General features: G+C 41.9%; 2 protein-coding genes across 2 annotated transcripts in view; one reads left to right on the top strand and one right to left on the bottom strand.

The window, feature by feature from the left end:
• The first annotated feature begins 3,225 nt into the window (after positions 1–3,225).
• Positions 3,226–11,568, top strand: AstA-R2 (Allatostatin A receptor 2). Its single transcript, XM_064694268.1, has 4 exons — positions 3,226–4,264; positions 7,322–7,600; positions 7,664–7,822; positions 10,972–11,568. The coding sequence occupies exons 1-4, from the start codon at positions 3,689–3,691 to the stop codon at positions 11,065–11,067; spliced, it is 1,110 nt and encodes a 369-aa protein (XP_064550338.1). The 5' UTR covers positions 3,226–3,688; the 3' UTR covers positions 11,068–11,568.
• A 2,605-nt stretch (positions 11,569–14,173) lies between these two features.
• Positions 14,174–21,594, bottom strand: part of htt (huntingtin) — a 50,184-nt gene continuing 42,763 nt past the window's right edge. Inside the window, exons 27-29 of the mRNA XM_064695176.1 lie at positions 20,468–20,714; positions 16,612–16,880; positions 14,174–15,219 (exon numbers count right to left, since the gene is read on the bottom strand). Coding sequence (XP_064551246.1) covers positions 14,830–15,219; positions 16,612–16,880; positions 20,468–20,714 — 906 coding nt within the window. The 3' untranslated portion in view covers positions 14,174–14,829. The remainder of the gene's footprint in view (positions 15,220–16,611; positions 16,881–20,467; positions 20,715–21,594) is intronic.

Below are 21,594 nucleotides of genomic sequence, written 5' to 3' on the forward strand. Positions count from 1 at the left end.
AAATAAGAGAGAACGAGCGAGAAAAAATCCATCATTCAGCGGCGAACCGCATTTAAAACATCTTGATTAAAAACTTAAAAAAAAGTAGGTGGAGAATGCTAAAAGGAAAGCCAAATGCAAACTCAGCGCGTTCTAAGTGAGCCAGCGCGAAAAACAAAAGAAGAATTCGTGAAAAATGAGAGGGAGGGGGGAGGAGGAAACTGGACCGAGCAGAGGCTATAAACTTATAAGCCGCAAGCGGAAAACAAAGTTACAGGCCAGGCATGAAAGGAAAACCGGATAAGCAGAGTAGCGTATTTTAAAAGGGATTTCAAAATTAACGGCCATCAGGCAAGAAAGTCAATTTGAATGATTAAATAGCAAAAGCTGTGCACAACTGTGAACCCTTTTTCCGAGAAATGCCGATTAATGCGGCTGTTAGTACGGTTTAAGGATTTGCCCGCTTTCTGGACAGTTTCCTGCCGATTTACATTTATTAATTCTGTTGGTCCACAAAAAGTTTGCCAAACCCGTTTACCGTCTCACAACGGCACACATAATGGATGTAGACTAAAAATAATATAATATGAAAATATTACGATAGCACGGGAAAGGCGATAATCCATCATTTCGGGCATCAAGTGTCTGTGGAATGATAATAGAACTAACCAGCCAGACAGTTAACCGTGGGCGGCATGGTAATTTATTTACATAAATATAACTTGAGACTCATTTTAAATAGTACACTTTATAAAACTTTATCTTGTAGATTTCTTTGTGAATATACATATTCTCGAATATTATTTTGATCCCAAATTTTTATTTTGATTCTGACACATTTTCGATAAGTAATTTCAGTGCTGTGCCCATTGTTGCTTTGTTATTAACGCTAGACTACCATTTCAGGCCATATATCTCAGGCCTCGCACATGATTATGCTAAAAAATGAAATAACCCGACCCGACAACATTGCAACGCATTTTTAATATTTGTGTGTGCGTGCGAGCGTACGTATGTGTGTGTGTGTGTGTATTTAATATATATGTGCGTGTGTTCTCTTGTTGTACCTAGTTTACAAACATTTCAATCACATCGAAAGTTTTGGCACAGCCAAACTGTTTGCTTAACTTTTAATAACGGCTAGAAATGGGCCAAACGTGGGCCTGGCAGTAAATGTTATGCGTTTCAAAAATCTGTACCCTGTGTGTGCGTTGAGTGGGTGTATGTGTGTGTTGCGTGTGTGTTGTTTGGTTGTCATTTATTCAGATGCTAATTTATTTAGAAAAGCACGCTTTTCATTTTAGCATAACAAACATAATATCAGAACGACGAAAATATATGGTATTTGAGTTGCTGTTAATTCTGAATTCTGAACGCTGATGAAATCGATCAAATCTTAAAGTTGATTTGGACCATGAAATAATTGAATTTGTTAAGTTTTCAGTTATCAAATTGGTAAGATTATAAAATCCTTGTACATAGAGCTTAGAGCTTGGAGTGCTGCAAAAAAATAAAAAATGTCTGTGAAATTTATGCAAAAATAAAATTCGTTTCGCTAACATTTAAATGAATTTGCCGCGCCTTAAGATATGCAGCATTTTTTGTAAAATAAATGTATATTTAATTTAATCGACGGCTATGAACCTTTCCTAGTTTTGGCGCAAATTTTATTTGACGGCCTTCTCTATTGAATTCCGACTTTGTATGTGATGTTTAGTCAGCTAAGTTGTGAGAAAGTACATTTGGTATTTCGTTTTTATTTTTTGGCAGGCATTAAAGATTAAAGACTTCATTAAATGCTCTGTGCTGCGCATTAAATATACATGGTTATAACTTTTGCTCTTTTAGAATCCTGTTCATTTTGTTTATTTTCTTGTGCGTTTTTTTTTTATTTTATTTTGCTGATGTTCTGCTTTTTCAGGCGATGCTTAATTCGTGTTTAATCTGGCCAAATTGTTGTTGCCCACTCCCACGGGCGGCCCATTGAGGCGTGGCCGCTGCCGTCAACGCAAATGCTGTGCGACAATTAAGCCGCAGCTGCGATGCTGCGTCTGCGTCATTGTCAGCGCCAGCTTCGGCGTCGCCGCTGACGCCAACTCGTCAAGCTGGCAATGACAGGTGAATGGCCCAGTCGCCCGTCTCTGGCCATGATAGGCATGTAAATGGGCTGTCGGTGCTTGGCTTAACCCAGTCAGCGACAGCAGCAGCTGTTCGGCTCCAGCTTGGCTACATTCTGCGGTGCGCCGCAGCGCTCCAAAGGTGCGCGATAAAATCGTTGAGATAAGCGACCCCGGACAACAAAAGTGGGCGGAGGCAGGCGGCCGAGTGGAAAACGTAGCGCGTGCCATTGTCTGACGGAATTTGTGTTTATTTTATTTTCATTTTTCCTCTTTTTTTTCTGCCTTCGGACGCTTCAGTTAATCAGTGAAGTTAAGCACCATGGAGCGCAGTTGGCAGCGTCGATATCCAGCTGCGCAACACAGGCAGCGACAGCGGCAGCGGCAGCGGCTGTGGCAGCAGTAGCTGAAGCTGTCACCGTGGTGACCATACACGAAAAACAATATGTTGCCGAGCGTTTGGCTGTGGCCGGCTATTGTTGCCAGCTGTTTGCGCGGCCGCCCAGCTAGCTAAATAAACAGTTAACGCTGGCCAGGAATTGGCTGTTGGGCGGAGCAAGCGGCGGCCAGGGCGCTGGCAGCCATATACTACACAGCCACACACGCACACACACAAACACACAGATACAGCTGTTGTTATTACTGCTGCCGCCGCCGTTGTCGACTGCGAATCTTTTGCGGCACTGGCATCAGTTGTGCGCTGGTAACGAACGCGTGCAGTTTGAATTTTGGGATTTATCCAAAATATAAAAATAAAAATACAAAAAATGAATATAATTTCGCGAACATCAACAACATTCTAATCATATTTTTTGTCGTGCTGTGAAGCACAATTTGGTGTGGCAGCTGCGCGAGTTGCGCCACCAAAATTGACGCTGTCGATTTGTCAATAACAAATTTCCGAAGACATCATAAGCAATTTATAGTGTGTGGGTGCAGCTGCCACAAAGGCATAGCGTTTAGCTAGGGCGTGACACGGTTAAGCTGCGTCGCCGCTGGCGTCCTTAAAGGGGGGGCCAAAACGTACCGTGGGCACTTGCTGACGTTTTCTTGTTGTCTTACCTTCTTACAATTACCGTTAGCCATTATTGTGCTGCTGCTGCTGCTGCGTGTGTGTGTGCTGGTGTGTGTGCATTGGTGTGGCTCCAAATTGTCTTTGGGGACAGCTACGTGTGGTAGTCCGCGAATTAAGCTGGTGCTGTTTGCTTCGCTCGGACAATGTCGCCGCTGTTGTTCCCTGCGGATTATTGTGCATGATAATTGAAATAAAAAAAAAGAAGAAAAAATAAAAGAAAAATATATATAAACATTCTTCGATTCTATCGTGCTGGTCATTGTCAACTGCTGCTTGGCCAAAATCGTTTAATTGGAAATTTGTTATTTGAACCCGACGAACCGTGAAAATACAACGGAAAAACTGTCGCGACAAAGGCGACTGCCAAATTGAAAAAGCAAAAAGCAAAATTAAATAAAATTATAAGAAAGGAAAATGTTTCACCCGCGTATTGTGTGCGGCAACCAAAAAAGGAAATGTAATGAGCGTTGGGGCAATTAAAAATCAATAGAAAACTGTAGACAGAAAGCGCCACAGCATGAACCTAAGCAACATAACCGTGGCCATGCCCAGCAACAGCAGCTGGCTGGAGTCGCAGCTGGAGCTGACCACAGCGAGCAGCAACTTAGACAATTCAACTCTATCCTCATTCTACGCCGAGGCGGAGGCCATACGGGCCACTGTGCGCTGGCTGGTGCCAATCTTTTTTGGCATCATTGCCATCTCGGGTTTCTTTGGCAACCTGTTGGTCATACTGGTGGTGCTGCTGAACAAGAACATGCACTCCACAACAAATCTGCTGATTGTCAACCTAGCCGCAGCCGATCTGCTGTTCGTCATCTTCTGCGTACCGTTCACGGCAATCGACTATGTGACCCAGCATTGGCCCTTTGGCAAGATGTGGTGCCGCAGTGTCCAGTATTTGATAGTGGTTACCGCTTATGCTTCCATCTATACGCTCGTCCTGATGTCCATCGATCGCTTCTTGGCCGTCGTTCATCCCATACGCTCTCGCATGCTGCGCACCGAGCATATCACAAAGATAGCCATATTTACGCTCTGGACGGTGGTGCTGACTGTCTCCATGCCGGTCACCTTTGCGCATGATGTGGTGGTAAGTGTGTGTGTGTTCCGTCCAGCCTCAGGGCTGTTGCCTGCTGTGCCCGAATGTGCTGCGAATAACGGAGGCCAGCTAAAATTTATTGCTTCGCATCATCGGCACCTCGTTAGATGTCTCGAGCTGCTGCTCCACGTCAGTGGGCAAAAACACTTTTGTTGTGGATCTGGCTTTGGCCTTTACCTGCCTGCCCACGTTTTTATTTTGTTATTGTTTTTTGTTTTTATTTAAGTTTATTCTTTCTTTTCACATTTACGTGTTTATATTCAGAATTCTCTAGATGCGGGCGCCTGTTCTGTTTTTGTTACTAATTTGCTATTTGAAATGCATAAATTTTAATTATAGACCTGATACAGAACACACACGAGCGAAACAGTTGCCGGTCATATGGCCAATACCATCTCCAATTCATATGCGCTACATCTATTTACAATTTGCAGTTTGATTTCTTATTCTGCTTATTCAGTTGCCCCAAAATCTAATGGATCATTGATCACAGACACACAAACAGACAGACAGGCAACAGGCTACAGGCTGGGCATACGCTGCGTATGATAAGTCTCTGGCGATATGACCTTGATGCTGAGTTCTGGTTTCTGGGTAGAGTGCGCATTTAATGCTCGCCTTGCCATCATTTATCCATTTGCCATAAAGGCGATAATGTTTTTATGATCAATGCCCTGAGTGCGAACAACAAGTTAATTGTTTAATAAGCGCCGCCAAACAAACAACAATAGACACATCTAGACGTGGAAATTTCTTTGTTTAGCCAATGGATGGAGTAAAACTTTTGTGGGCTAGCAATCAAATGAATCGAATTTATATTTATTTTAAATGTCTTCAATTATTTCTTTTTAATTAATTCGCAATTTCCTGCCAATGGCACTTAAATATAATAATTATTTTGGAAAAAATTAAGCGAAACAAGTTTAAAGAAAATGCTGATGATTATTTAAAGCAGATGCGGTATTAGGTACAAACATAAATATTATTATTTAAATTAGAAAAGTTTAAGTTTCGAGATCGTATTGACCAACTTTGTGTAAATATATAAATATTTTCTATTTATTTACCTATACGTTTATATGTTTATCACCAATACAAGCCAGTTCTATCTGGATCAATTATAATCCCGTGACTCAACTCAGCTGTTTAAGCCACATTAGTATTTAATGGACTACACACAATTTCAGCATTCTATTTGGCACTGTTTGCAGCTATAATTTCAGCATAAATGTAAAATAATCAGAAAGAAAGTTAAATGTTTATAAAATTCGAATGGGGCAACATTGCAAGCAGAATCAAAAGCTGCTCTTTCATCGCGTAGTTATATGCTTAGGTTATTTAAGTACTTCAGACCAGAGCCATTTGTGTACATTTAGCAAGCGTTAATTTGAATAATGTTCGGAAAATCCTAATCAGCTTATTAGCTGGAAATGTCTGGGTCAACTGCGACCTCTTAATGGCTTTCCTTTAATACTTCAACGAAGTGCATTAGCAAAAATACAACGCAATTCCCATACTGTTGGCTACATTTCTACTTACAGATACATTTTCCAGGGAGAGAGAGAGTGTGTGTATACGGGAGTGTGTGTGAGGTTGGGTTCATTTTGTTTTTCGCACCCATGAGTGTGGTTGAGGCCTATTCATAATCAAATAGTCGCCCGTAATTAAACGTATCTTATCGCCGTTGGCGTCTTTATCAATGAAATGGACCATTTGCTGTGCATTCGTTGTATTTGTTTTTGTTGTTGTGTTGTTATTGTAACTTGATATTTTATTAAATGGTATTTCACGCTCCTTTTTTCACGCCCGGACTTTTGGCTGCGTCGCTTTTGTTGTTTGTTTGTTTTGCTTGGCCCGAGGATTAAGCTGGCCAAATAGCAGCCCAAATTGAATATTTATGTGTGTGTGTGAGTGTGTGTCGATAACAAACACACACACACACTCACCACACTCTCACATGTGCATGCAAACAAAAGCAAAACGTGCGATAAAATGGCATAATTAACTCATGTTTGATCAACATGTTAATTAACAGTTAGCTATTAATTATATTCATATTACATACTGTTATCTATTGTCTACAACAAAAAACCAAAAAAAAAAGAAAAGGAAAATAATAACAATAACAATAACAGATGCGAGCAGCATACCAGCCGCTGTGCATCAATATCTATTTGCCGCCTATACCCTATAAAGAATAGGGGCCGCGAATTGCGGCGCATATGCCCGTCGTAATATGAACATTAAATATAGATGATCTATTACGGCATTGATTGACAGCTGTTTATGCCTTATCGCAGAGCCACTTGAGTTGGGTCAGTTCTTTGTCTGCTTTTTTGTTTATGGATAAAGAGATTTTTGACACACTTAACAACAAAATCGCATTAAAAATCACAACAGAGCCAACTTGTTGCCGTTGCTCTTGTTGTTGTTGAGTTAAGAACATGAAAATACCATTTAAATACAACTAATTAAACACATATGTAACTTTCTACTGCGCTGCTTTAGCCTGAGGGCAAATCAATTGGCACAAATCTCCTTGGCCAACATTTTGGGGCATTGTTTAGCTGCTTGTAACAACAACAACAACAACAACAAGAGGGGCCATAAATAATCGTTCTTGGTATGCATTTCTGTAGAGTTTTTAATAGTATTTTATATTATCAATGCGCTGCGACTGTGCTGTAAACAAAATTGTAAACAAAAAGCTGGCCTGGTGAATATTTTTTTTACGACAGTAGTTTATGACCCAGCTGAGCAGACCTGAGTCAGGTGCGGTGAATGGCGGCGGGTGCCCAAATAGTGAGTGCGTCATGTGAAGAGGCAAATATGTTATTCGCCTGTCACAGACAGTGTCCAGGGCTCGCAGATAGTGCGTTTTAGTTATGCCAGCTATTTGCACGTGTTTTGCTTTTCATACACTCTCTCCTCCTGTTATTTGGCTTATTTATGAACGTCAAAGCCATGAAAATGTCAGCCCACATGACGTATGCGTAATACTGTAGTTATATATATTTGCATATACAAATGTACGTTTGTTTTGGACAGGTCGACTATGATAACCAGACGAACGTCACCTACGCCATGTGCCGCTTCATAGACAACGATGTCCTTGATCTGAGCACCTTTCAGGTGAGCTTCTTCATAAGCTCGTATCTGCTGCCCCTGATGGTCATCAGTGGATTGTATGTGCGCATGATAATGCGCCTCTGGCATCAGGGCACAGGCGTGCGCATGTCCAAGGAGTCGCAGCGTGGTCGCAAACGGGTCACCCGTCTGGTGGTTGTTGTGGTCATTGCCTTCGCCTCGCTCTGGCTGCCCGTGCAGGTGAGTTTTTACACTTTAGCTTAATTAAGATTTTCCAATCGTTCATTCCCTTTGTGTTCGCAGCTAATACTACTGCTGAAGGCGCTGGACATGTATGAAATAAACAGCATGTTTAATGTCATACTGCAGATAGTGGCCCATACCATGGCGTACACCAGCTCCTGCATCAATCCGCTGCTCTACGCCTTTCTCTCAGACAATTTTCGCAAGGCCTTCTACAAGGTGAGTGCACAGACCTGGATTGCCAAACCAGCCAAGCTATTGTTAAGCTCTTCCCGTCGTGTTGTGCCGTGAGTGCTGGGTCAATGCTTTGCTTGTTGCCAATTGAATTGTTTGGCTCTTCTCTTTTTTTTTTCGTTCTCTTTGCCATGCATTTTTCATATGGCTTTTTTAAGTGGCTGCCCTCGACCCAATTTGTGGATTTATACAGATTTTAAAAGTATTTTCTTGGCGTTATTTTCCATGCAGCTGTAAAAACGTCAGGTATTTGATTTGATCTCAAATGTGCTTTTAGTTCTTTCAAATGTTTCCATCGATAATTCAATTAAATTATTTACGCTGCCAACAGTCAGACAGGGGAAAAAAAATCACATAAAATAATATTAGAAAAACGCGCGCAATGCCCAAACATTTGCCAGCGGTAGGCGGCTGCCTTAATGAGTTAAGTGCGAAAAACGAGCATACGCCGCGTGGGACGTGGACGCGCCCAACAATTGCGTTATAAATACCAAAATTTTACAGCAAAATTATGAAACGAGCCAAACAGCCCAGGCAATCAAATTCAATCAAATCGGTTCGCATTGGAAAGAATTTCTATTTTTGGCAATTGTGCGAGATGAATGTTTGGCATTATCTTACACAGCGAAAATGTTGAAATATGGAATTTTAAATAGTACGCACATTGCATCAAATTGGCGCTGGCTTGGGAGCAGCACAAGCTGTAGCATTTAGTTATTATAGCATTTTATGCAAATCGCAATAGGTTCGTTGACACCAACAACAAGCCCACGTGTCCACGCCCCGCAGGACTCTGCCGGACCCGGGAATACACTTTATGTGCCGGCCACCTCGGCTCATTCCAATTCAACTCACTTGCTGCGCACATTAATTCCTTTGCTCGGTGGCCATTTACATAAGTACAAAACGTAGGGAAAAAATCAAAATAAAACCGAATTCGTGGCATTCCGTGGGCACTCGGAGGTGGGCGGAGGTGGGGTACACTATGCTTTACTTACTTTTAATTACTTTAGGGACAGACAGTCGGTGCGGCAGACCCATTGACTATAGAGTGGGTGTCTGGAGTCGAGTTGCTGCCATCGATGCCAAAGCCGTCTGTAGCATTTCCTTTCAATCATTTTGTGGCCTAATTTTAATATTTTAATTTGTTTTGTTTTGAATGTTTTTGCTGTTGTTGTTGCTGTTGCTGTTGCTGCTGTTGGCGCAGTTTTTTTCCACTTTGCGCAAAGTCCTGCTTCGGCACTTTGCATATAAATTGAGCCTGGCCGTTCTCCATGCGACCTGCGTCCCTCGCGCGGCGCTAATTGATGTGTTTGTCAAGTCATTAAATTAGATTAATTACATTAATTAAATTGCTGCGTTGGCGCCGGCTATTGTGTTGGTTTATTGTGCGAGGCGCATGTGGTTTTATTTTTGTTTTCCATTTTTTGTTATCACTTTTTGTAGCTTTAAATCCTTGTCCAGACAGGTATTGAACGCACCTATTAGCCTATCAAATTGGCTAATTGCTCGGCTGACAGCTCGTCCATTATGCAATTAGTCAAAAGTGTGTCAATGTTTTTTTGTTTTAGGATGTGGAGTGTGGAGTCTCCCATCGATTTTGGCCAAAAACCGATTTAATTCAATTGTCCCAGATTAAATATGAACTCAAATTTATTTGTACACATTCACCGTCATGCTGTATTTACTTTATTCTTTTAATTAACGTTTACTTTATTGATATTTACCTGTGCTGATAATCACATATTAATATAAAATAATGTAATGAAAAATAGGCATGAACTATTTACAATTTATTTTAAATGTTTTTAGTCAGAAATGTATTTACATTTTCCTCTTATTACCATAATAGAATGAATTCTGATTTAATCTATATATGCGAACTGTTTGCACCGAGTAAATAATTGGCCAACTGATTGCCGATTCACGCATGGCCAAAACTCCTCTTTCTGAGACGCTGATCCGGGCAAGTTCCAAAAGATATATTACTCAAATATTGCTGCCTTCAGCATAAAGTCTATTTTTCAAAATATTTGCCAAGTTTGGTCAAACTTTAGTACATTATTATTTTTAAAGCCAATCAATAGTTATGATTCGTAAGAGTCCAAAAAAGCATTTAAATAGAAAATCGAATTTAATTTATTCGAGTAATAGTTTAAAAAGAAGTTTCGAATTTTAATGTTTTGTTTTATTGTAAGCCTTACCAGATGAAACTAAAAAAATTGTTTATTTTCCAAGAACTTTTAATTCGGCCGAGCTAAAGCAGGTTTTCCAGCCACATCCGCGACGTCTCCGACCAAAATAATCGATGGTTCCTAAACGACTCCTACGTCGTGCCCAACAGCCACTGCGCTCTGTGTTGTGCCTGTGTGTGTGATCTGTGCATTATGCTTAGGCTACATCAGACCAATGTATTTTTTTAAAACAGTTGTATAATTAATATTAATGCAAAGAGATATGGGATAAAGCATTTGGCAGCGCAATTATTCGATAATTTTGCAGTAAATGCTGTGCATGCATTCCGTTACTTAGTATGCGCCATAATCAAAATGCAAATACAGGTAGATGCACACTCAGACACACACATGTATTTGTGTATGGTTCCATCGATTGATGGGGCCCAAAAACCGTAACTTATTTCCCTTGAGCGACTGCATTGAAATTCCAGAGTCTGTGCGATTGTTGTTGTTGTTGTTGTTGTTCTCATTGTTGCTTTTTGCTATTGTTGTTGTTGTTCTATGACGGCGCACTAATCAACAATTTCGGACGGTTCAATCAGAGCGCAAATTCATAAATCATTTATATGCAAACGCCCAACGGAATAGAAGGGACTGTGCCGATAGGGGCGGGTATGGACCCACAGATAAACTGTGCGCATTTCAACACCTCAAACCAGTTAAATAATTGAATATTGAATCAAATCTAATCATTCAAATGCAAAGCCACAGTCCATTGTGTGGGGCAGCAGGTTTGATAGGGGAATTGCCAAGGCAGCGTGCATCCAGGACGTATCATTAATCAAACATTTTGGGGCCCCCGGACCTGGCACAATTTACTCGTCGTTATTTTATGTATTTTTAGCATTAACTTATGCCCGACACATTTCTCGCATTTCATCTTTCATTTCTCCGTAGGCCATTAACTGCTCGAATCGCTACCACAATTACACATCTGATTTGCCGCCGCCGCGCAAGACGTCCTGCGGCAGGACCTCCACGACGGGCATGTAAGCGCCAATGCGACGACAACCAAAAATCGGCGACAGCCCCAATAATATGTAGTATGTATCGAATTGTGATTGACCGACTGGCAACAGCAGGGGGAGTGGGAGAAGGTGGCAGATTGATTGCCTCGCGGACGCTGGAACGCGGCCAACCGGCTAAATGCGGCCGATTATGGGGCTGAGCATGTGCCGTTAATTAACGTCCGATGCCCAAAATGAAAGGACCGAAGTTTCCAGCACAGCAACAAAGTAAAACTCTGATCAAAATAAAGCGCGCATTTCAAATCGCGATAGCTATTTGAATCATCCAGTTGTATATGTATTTAGACTTAGGTATAGATGTACTATATATAGGCAAATCGAACTCCCTACGAGTTAACGCTTGTTATGGGCCACGCGCAGTCGTGTGCAGTGGGGCGTTGCCAAATGTAAACAAAACTGTTAATTGCGCAGCTTTTTGCTAATTCAATGTAAACAATAAATGAAATAAACAAGAAATCCAATATTATTTTATTTCTTTGTAAGATGCAGCATTTCCAATAACTCAAAGTAACTCAAAACTATTGCAAAGTGTTCTGAAAATGCGCGCTGCTGGCGCCTAATTGTCTATGAAGTGATGTGGAAAACGCGAAATTGAAATACTTGTCGGGGGACAAGGCGTTCCCACCCGCACGAAGAGAGCGCACACAGCAGTTGTCGCATATTTGAATTTGAAATCGCAGCAATCTGGCAAGCTTATGCGTGTCCATTCGTTTATTCAGTCATTCATGCACTTATTGATAGGCATTGATGCGGCTGGCAACGCTGCAGCTGAAACTCTCCGGCAACACTCGTAGAGGCACAGCCTAAGCGTAAGATCGCATTTCTGGCCAGCTTTAAGTTTTGGATTCGACTTGGTCCGCATTTTGGCAAGTTGTGCAGGCGTTTTGATTGCATTTGCGGGCCGCCGGACAAGGAGCTGAATTAATTATGCAGCGTTCGTCTTGTGTTTCGTGTATTGGCTCCGGTTTTTTGGGAAAAGGGAAATCGAGCTGTTCGCAGTTTTGCATAATTAATTCAGTTTTAATAAGCGTGCGCGCGTCCAGTGTAAGGCCACAATTTGGGGCGTTGACTTTACACGTGATGTGGGCGTGGACGGGGGTGTCGCTAAGGTTGAGCTGTTGTCTCGCCAAGGTGGCGTAATTAAGGCGTATCAGTCGCTGACAAGCGACACTTCATCGCCGCTGCCAATGTAATTAAAATTTCAAATTAGTTGCTCAAAGCTGTTGCAGGTAAGCGAAAAGCAGGTGTTGTTCAATAGATAATATTATGACTGTGCGTAAAGTGACAGTCTGTGTGTGTGTGAGTGTGTCTGAGTGTATGTCTGTTCAATGAGCCACAACTATTGGCGCCATTACAGCGCACGCTACAGTGGACACACTGGCTGTGGTCTTAAGTCATTGTAGCGCCCAAGCAAATAGCTAAACAATAACGGTGTTGAGAATACCGCTAACAACAACAACAACTACTACGACAATAGCACCAGCAACAACAATGGCAACAATGTTATCATCATAACAATAATCATAATCATAACTGTAAGTGTAACAGTGTCGTTCCTGTGCACGTGTGTGTGTGTGTGCGTGTGATGAACATTCAGAAATTGTAGCATATCTTTGTGCTGGCCTGCATACAAAGCAGCTGAAACGAAACGGCATGAAACAGTCGCACTACTGACCTAGTCATAACAGCAAGAGCAGCAGAGAGCGCGAGAGTGAGAGAGAGCGTTTGGAAGAGCGTTCGTAGCTTTAAGAGCGGCCTTTCAGAAAGAGCGCAACTCCGAAAAGTGGTGAATTTCGCAATGGCTACAGTTAACAGCGACGAAGAGAGCGCAACGCTGGCATTGAAACACGAACGGCAGCTGCACGAAGGCGCAGGTCATGGCGTCTCTCGCACACCTGATTCAGTTGCTGTGGCACATTGCTCGCTGTGCCACATCAATTGGCAGCGGCCAATGGGCAACGGGCAGCGGGCGAACTGGCAGCGACAATCTGTGCCTGTACCCGCCGTTATGGCTATTTGGCCAAATGAACCGTAACCAAATGCTGATAGCCGAAATGTTGCAGTTTATGGCCAAAGCGACAGCCAAATTGCCTTTTGGCGTGTCGCATAATCGCAGCAAAGGACATTGTCTTAACACACACCCACACCCGCCTACCTTGAATATGTTGTGCTCGATTGCATAAGGCGCACAAAAAAAAAAATGAACGATGTGCAACAACTTTACACTTAATTTTGAAGCGTTGCTTTTTCGATTTGCGCTCAACTGGCAAATTTCCGGTTTGCACACGCACACATACTAACGCACAAACACACACACGCACAACACATATACGCATGCAGCAAAAAAGTTGATCTGTCAATTTTTGCTCTCAAATACAGCCAACGGGTTGGCTTGGCAGTGTTTGTGCAACTTCTGTAAGTCACAAAATGGCGGAAAATCTTTCTATTCGTACTCTACAATTCACAATACCTGTCATGGGGGCATATTAGCTAGGGTACATGTATATTGGCCCGCGTCGTTAAAAACTGTAAAATCGTTGACGATTCGTATCTTTAAAAATGAAAATTATATTAAAATAGTTGTCTCTCAGATTAGGCACATCTTCAGGCATTTGTTTCTCATGCCTAACATTTATTTAGCGACATCCAACATAGATTCCAAACGGGCTGCAGATTGATTTTAAGGCGCAGTATACGCTGTTTTTTTTAAAACAAAATCAAGATGCTCAATATGGCAGTGTAGCTGTAAGTCGTTGCCTTGCAAAACATTCTTTTTTTTTGCAGCCAACAAGTTTTACGATACTTTTTGAGTGGCATTTTGTCAATTTTAATGCGCTTAGCTGCAGCTCAAAAATACTGTGTTACATGCCCCATAAGAAGAAAAAGAACAGGCAGCAGTAGCAACATCTAAAGGTAAAAGTGCAAAAGTTCAAAAAATATTTGCAGCACAGTTTAAATTGCAAAAAATGTTGCTTAAAAAGTCCTTACTGAGAGGAGCCTTAACAAACTCTCAGCATATACCCGAATAAAGCATGGGTAAGAATCCAGAATAATCCCAAATAACAACATCATAATAAGCTTGAATTTTATTATATAAACGTGTTTTTAAGACTTTGAACAATACATTTGAGTTACAATTGGAATATAAGTTGATCGCTGGTTACAATTTTTGGGGTGCACGCCAATTAAGACTTATGGAATTATGGAATTTGTAATTTAATTAACTAGCAATTGATTAAGCGGCATACTAACGACTGCATGCGCTCCCCGCTCAGCCAGAACAAGCCAATACATAAATGAAAAAACTTTCGCGAATAACCGACAAGAACACAATTTTCTAAATGGCGGCAGAGAGTAGCGACTCAGGAATTAATTGCGGCTCGTTAAAGTTTCGAGCGAGCGTTAGATAGAGAGTGAAGGGAGGGGGGAATGGGCGGGGTGGCAATAATTTAAATATTAGTTACACATAATGTAAACCATAAATTAATTTTGAATTCGCAAACTATTAAAGAACTTTCGCCTGGCTCGAGTAGGACGACAAGGAGTTGGAGGACATCCGTCTGAACTTTGCAAGCGCCAGCGTCGAGCCGAGCCGAGCAGAGCAATTAGTTATTCACGCTTGCGCTTGTCCTGGGCGCAAGATGTTTTTTTTTTCGATTATTTTGTTTTTTTTTTTTGCCAAAACCGTTGCGAAATCCTTGGGTGCTCTATTCAGATTTTAACGCTATCAGAGGCGCTGCAACATGGACGCATAGACCTGACTCTGCTCGTAGTTCCTGAAGGCCTCGCGAAAGCGCAACTTCTGCTCGGCACTCAATTTCGCATGAAAATCTTGTGCAGCTGTCACGAACAATGCAATTTCGTGTTGACCCAATTTCCGTGGTGCCATTGCCGCGCAGGCGGCAGTCGAGACGTTGCCGCTGGCGGATGCGGCACCAATGCCGACCACCAGCGGAAATAGTTTAATCAAATGCAGATTTATGGAAGCGGATAAAAAGATGACGCTCAGACCCCAGACACCTTGCAGCTCCGGCTGGTCCAAAAATGTTGGCAGCGTACAGATCAGCCAGTCCTGCAGCATTTGCAGGAACGATGAGTCGATAGCCGAGCGAAACACCTGAAAAAGCACGTAGACACGAAACGGAACAAAGAAGTATAACAAAAAATACTTTAGTGGAATTTGCTAATACACTTAATATGAGGGTATCATTGTTATGTGCAGGATTATGTTACGTGTGGGCTTCTGATGGCTTCTCCATTAAGTCTATTCAAATCCGATCATCTGTTTTAACGCGTCGATCTCAGAGACTATAACAGACCCAGACTTGAATACTTTAACTTAGCTCCCTCTTGTGCCCGATGAAGTAGATGAAATTGGTTTTAAATCAGTTTCTTGTATCCAGAATTTGGATTCCTTCTCCAAAAACTCATTTATACAGGTAAAGTCATGGACTTTGGTATTTACACACATTCGTATGACATATTTATGCGTTGGACATTCCATAAAGATCGGACAATAAACACCAAAGTTATTTAACAATACATTTTGCATATGGCGAGACTAAGGGACGTCTTTAGGATGATAAAATCTGCTTGGTGGTGCTTTTAGGGTATCTCTTAGTCGGCGACTCCCGAACTGACCACTTTTACTTGTTTGTAGTGAAAGCGTTAGCCAAAAAAAAAGGCAAAAAGCAACAGAAATGTTTGATTACAAGACTCGAAACTGAGTGCAACAAAGTGGGCAAACAAAAGGGCGTGCAGCACATATTTTGTGGCAAGGCTGGGCTAATGAAATTCCGCTGCTTGCCTCAGTTAGTTAACTCGCCCCAAATGACAGTGCAATTTGCGCTTTAAGCCAGGTGGCTGCTGTTGCTCCTGCCTAGGCAGTAAGTACAATGCTGCTAGTCTTTGCCTTTTTATTAATTTTCATGCACACACACACGGACGGACGGACGGACGGACGGACGGGCAGAGCTGGACTCACGCCCACTGGGCAACCTTGAATCTAATGAAAAAAATGTTATGGCACCACATTGGTTGCTTCGCACTGACCCACATAGTTGCGTACGTTTTGGTCTGGTCAGGGGCCAAGCTGTAGCCATGAATTCCATTAATTTTCAAGCTGCCAACAAATTCCAAGCACACACACACACACACACACACCGAGACACAGCAGAGCCGGCAACTAACAACTGAAGGCAACTATTTTACCCTTTCGCCTGCTGGTCAGGCCAGATATTAGCGGTGCATTTGCTTCGCACCAGTCTCAAGCCACAGCCACAGCAGCAGAGGCCCATAAAGCTACCCAAAGCAACCAAAATGGACGACCTGAAACTCACACAATCACACACACACACACACACACACAAATACACACAGAGACACGCACGAGTAGCTGCTGCTGCTGCTGCTGGGCAAGAAGAGGTGACGACGTCTTTACCTTTGCCAGCTCTGGAGCTGACCAGCAGACCCACTGAGCAGTTGGCCAGCAGATTTGGCTGCTACTCACCTGATACACAATCGTGGCAATAACATCGCCATGCGGCTGATTTATGGCCAGGAACTCCTTTATGACCTTCGTCAATATTTCATTTGGCGGCACTAAATCACGTATAATTTGGCACAGTACTTGTCCATAAATCCAGGCGGCGTCTCGACTCGATGATTTAATACAATGCAAAAGTATATCGACTTTATCGCTTTGCAGCGCGATTATCTCCGGATCATCCTGCACAATTCCATTTGATAGCTCCGTGTTTTCCAGTTGAGTCGACGAACCTGCAAGACAATGGGATCCGATATTAAAATATAGAACGTGTGACAAGCTACAACTTTACAATTAACATCCACACACACACACACAGCTATTGACCATTATTTATCAGGCTCGCGGCAAGGAGCAACATCAATGCTCACACTTCCTGCAGGACACACATAAATTTACATTTTAAATTTTATGGATTTTTGCTCTTGCTCTTTCGGCCCAGAGCAACCCGCTCCATTCGCAAACCTATCCAGCCAAACAGCCAGACAACTTGACGCGTCTCCTCCTCAATATACACTCTGTATAGGTGTGTAAGGATGGCTGTGTGTGTGTGTGTGAAAGTGTGTGCGTGTCTGGATTCGTTTTTGTAATCGTTGCTGTTTACCAAAGTTTATTTGTTTGTTTACGAGCTGCAGAGCGAAAGAGTAAAGTTCTATATGTAGATTCATTCAAACAGGTCTCAGAACTGCAAGTGGAGTACGTTCAACTAAAAATAGTATTACTCTGTAATAGGCTACAAAGTGCGGTGCTAGCATTAAGTAGCTCACAGGTTGTATACAAAAGAAACCTAAGTTTTTTCCACCTGACTTTAAAAAAAAATTCGAATATTATTTTTCTTAAGAAGCCTACAAACAAAAATAGTTTACGATTTATATTTAAAATGCATTAAAACAAAAAATGTTTTCTAAAAGCTGAAAATTATGATCTGATTGATAATTAATTATGTCATATAATATTGTAAATAAATAAAATAAAATATACTCCAATATCCACGCTTTTCTACGGATAGAATGGACATGGACAAGCAGCATCTATATTCTATAAAATCTGAGTTGGCAATTTGAATGTGATCTATATACCCGCTTTAGCACTTCTACAGGGCATGCGACGCTCATTGAGATTACAGACAGATTATTAAATGCTAATTCCAAATGAAATTTCGAAGAGTTCTCGATACGTTGAAATACCCATTTAGTAAGGGCTACAAAAAATGGAAAGCCCTATCGATAATACACTTATGTGATTGAGTGCACATTTTTCAGTTCTTTCATGGGAATAATTTTGGTAATGAGCTGCCTCTGCCAGGTTTGGGTTGTATTAGAAGCTTGGCAAATTAATGTGCAAAGCTTTTACTGCAGAGGTGAGAAATGTTGTCGGTTTTGCTGTTGGCAAACTTTTGACAAAAGTAGTTGTTGTTGTTGTTGTTGCAGCTGTGTGTGGCATGTCGCTGTGTGAGTGTGTGTGTCTGTGTGTGTGTGTGTGTGTGTGTGGCAGCACTAAGCTTCGGCTGCCTCACGTGTGGCTGCATTTGGCTTTCGCGTGCGCGAATTATTTACAATGAGCGCGCCTGGCCAGCGCCAACTTTGGCCTTTTGCTCTTAGCAGCTTAACATTGTTGCTGGCTGCTGTTGGCCTAGGTCGGGGCAGGACTGCTGTTGCTGCTGCTGCTGTTGGCCACAATTACGCGCGCCACAAATGCCGTTAGCCATGTTGAAACAACAACAAAAAAAACTAACAAACTGTAAAATTCGTTTAAGAAAGACGAACAAAAAAATCAACAACAGACAATGACAAAAACATTGCATCGAAAAAAAGTAAGTTTTGTAGCGTTGTCCTGGCCCTTAAAGGACGCCCAATATAGCCGCAAATATTTATTATTGCGTATTGCTCGGCGTAGAGGCGCCTATTTTTTCTGTTATTGTGGGCGTGCGTTTTGGTCTTCAGCCTTTGTTTATTCGTTTTTTTTTTTTGTTTTTTTGCTTCTTGCGCCGCCAAACACTTTAATAAACCAGGCTAACGAACGGGCAAAAAGCGCGTGCCAACGCAATGGCCAACTTCCGCTTTACTGCACTTTGTCTGCGAGAGCCTAAACAACGCCATTTGCTGGCAAACTGCTCGTTTGGGGTCTGGAAAGGGGGCGTAGTACGCAGCCAGCGCAAACATTGACATTTTTCAAAGGATTTGCATGCTGTGCGCATTTGCCAAGGACCCGAAATCGAATGGCGCATCGCGTCTGACAAAGTGCAAGAAAAATACATCTAGATGCGTACTCCCGTATGGCGTTGGCCAGCGCATCCAGGCTCGCATCCTGTGCCATATTTATGCACATTGCCGCCATTGTTTTGGCCAAAAGCTGCTGCACACATTTACTCTCTCGGGCTGCAAAGCTAAACTTCAAGTTTAAAGTTGAATAAAGTGCCAGCAAGCAAAATACAGAGCCAAAAACAAAGCAGAGTAGGGGCAGCCAATATGTTAGGGGCGGGGTGTGCGGGCGAGCAAGCTCTATCCTAAGCCAGTTAAAGTAACCGCTACTAAATGGTTTCCAGCTAAGCCAATTGGCCAGAGACACAAGCTTTAAGGCAACAACTGCGCCTATTACAAAGTCAATGTCAACCATTCCCAAAAAGGAAGAGAACTATGCCTGCAGATCGAGTCGATATAAACATTATTGTTGTTTTTGTGGAAAGATATGTGTTCGCTAATGAAACGCCAAATGCACGGTCGGGTAGGGGAGTCCTGCTTAGTAAATAAGAACACGAACAATATTTGAACTGTGCCCCAAGAGATCCCCTTGGCTAACATTTCAGAATTTTAAAAGAGAGTGCAAAGGTTGAGAGTGCTTGACTTGCAGATACCATATAGCCAGTTGTTAAAGACGAAAAAGAGCTGAATATAGATATTTATTAATTCTGGGGAACACGGGGAGTTATTGATGATTTGAAATTAATTTGATTGGTGAGCACTATACGTAAACTGATGGGCGGCGTTTTCGAAGGCTTCCAGATGAAGACGTTCAGACAGACAGATCCGGTCATGCATACCTCATGTTTGCTGACTTCTGCTGTCTGCAATATTGATTTGCGCAAATATATTATACCCATTCTTACATTTTAAAAGGGGTAATGCATTGCACTGCATGTGTTGAAGTGTCAAACACTTCTCAACGCTAATAATTGGCCGAAAATTGCGCTAATAACGGCAACAAGAGAAATAATTGTTGTCCTGCCAGCCAACTGGCCAACTGGCCAACTGACCAGCAAGGGCAGCTGGCCAGCAAAGTATTCCACAAGTATTGACAGCAATTACCCAAGCATGAGCTTACACGCACACACACACACACACACATTCGGTCATGGCCAAAATGGGCGGCAGAAACAACAAACTGTTGGCCAGGGTCAGCAAAATAAAATGGACACACGGCACATTGACTTTTGGCCAGCGGAACACTCAAGCGGTAAACCTGAAACTCAATGAGAGAGTGTAAACAAATTTAATGCATATGATTCAGTCATTTCCTTTGGACTCTTGCTTAAAGCAGCTCAAATTGAAGCCACAATCGATTCAGCTTGATAGCCGCTAGAGACCTGCACCACATTGGCCTTGCCCCGCCCTGCCCCGCCTTGCAAGTCTCTGGTTGATGCTCTGACAACAACAGCGACAATAATTGGTTTTTTGCGGCTGTTGCGACATTAAATAAAATTACAAAATATTTTCAACTGTCTTCTTATGCCCCACGCACATATTTTTCTTGTATTGTTTGCCTTTATAAGTGTTGTTGCTGCCGCTTCCTGTTTCTTTTCGATTTCTCTGCCAGTACTTACCCACATACATGCAGGACAAAAGCAATTTCAATGCTGGAATTGAAAATTTCTCATTTTCCATTTTCAGCAATTCGAGCGCAAGTTTTTCAATTTTATGTCGCAACTGCGGTGTGACCACAGCTCCAGCTCCAGCTCCAGTTCCAGGTCCAGCATCGCCAACTCCACCACCCGCAACACTTCCCGTGGCTTCAGCTGCGGTAGGCGCTGCACTTGCACAGCCGCTATTCACCACGATGCGCTCGAGACCCTGGCCAAGGCAAAAAGATAAATATATATAGATATGTAAATATGTTTTGTTATAAATGAAAAAATCAAAATTTACAGACTGTGTATACATACAAAAAAAAAAAAAAGGAATTTATATATAGATAGAATGGTATGCAAGAAAAGGCACCGAATTGTTCGGCTCATAGAGATACAACATTTGGGGGCGGACAATTCGCTTTTGAATTTTTATCATTGCATACTTAAGTGGATTTTTCAGTAATGGCCACGCTAATTGAGTGGCAAATTGTTATTGTTATTGGCCGCTGTTGTCGCTGCGCGCCCAAACCAACTAGCCACCCGCCGAACCGGCACTCTTGCTATTAGTTCCGCATCTCTCTCGCTCTCTTCCCCCTCTCTGGCGAGTTGTGCACCATCAAAGCGCAAGTAGCGACAAAAACAACAATATAACAATGAAACAATTGAATTGCGTGCAAATTTCATAAATTGCTTCAAAAGTTGAATTTAATTTGGGCTCCAGCAAAAAATGTCCCAAGGCAGGAAGTATGCAGCGAACAGAAGCGTTACGTATCCTCTAGGGTATAAAAAAGTGGTATATATTTGTGACTGGGAACAGTGCGTGTCTATATCAACTTCAATTTCAATTAAAGTTTTTATGTTTAAATTGATTTGCATTAATATTAAGTACATTTCTGAACTTCACTTGGCTTTGCGATTTTAATTCCATTTAAATTCGTTGAGAAATTTCTGTGCCGTATCCAATCTCAAATAAAATTATTGCTGCAAAATTATTTAGTTTCTGACAAAAATCAAAAATAAAAAAAAATCAAACGAAACAATATATGTATCCATCCAATCAACATGTTAAGCCATCAATATATCAATCAATTAATATAATTTCG

The sequence above is a fragment of the Drosophila montana genome, unplaced genomic scaffold (genome assembly GCF_035044405.1).
Source record: "Drosophila montana isolate Dmon_TW-CO22-7 unplaced genomic scaffold, ASM3504440v1 contig_3733_1, whole genome shotgun sequence".
In the NCBI taxonomy this organism is placed as follows: Eukaryota; Metazoa; Arthropoda; class Insecta; order Diptera; family Drosophilidae; genus Drosophila; species Drosophila montana.

What these genes read in the sequence shown, in the direction of transcription:
- AstA-R2 (XM_064694268.1), top strand. Translation starts at nt 3,689, where the DNA reads ATGAACCTAAGCAACATAACCGTGGCCATGCCCAGCAACAGCAGCTGG. An exon ending in CGCTCTGGCTGCCCGTGCAG is followed by an intron (nt 7,601 to 7,663) that starts GTGAGTTTTTAC and finishes TTGTGTTCGCAG; the next exon opens with CTAATACTACTGCTGAAGGC. An exon ending in TTCGCAAGGCCTTCTACAAG is followed by an intron (nt 7,823 to 10,971) that starts GTGAGTGCACAG and finishes ATTTCTCCGTAG; the next exon opens with GCCATTAACTGCTCGAATCG.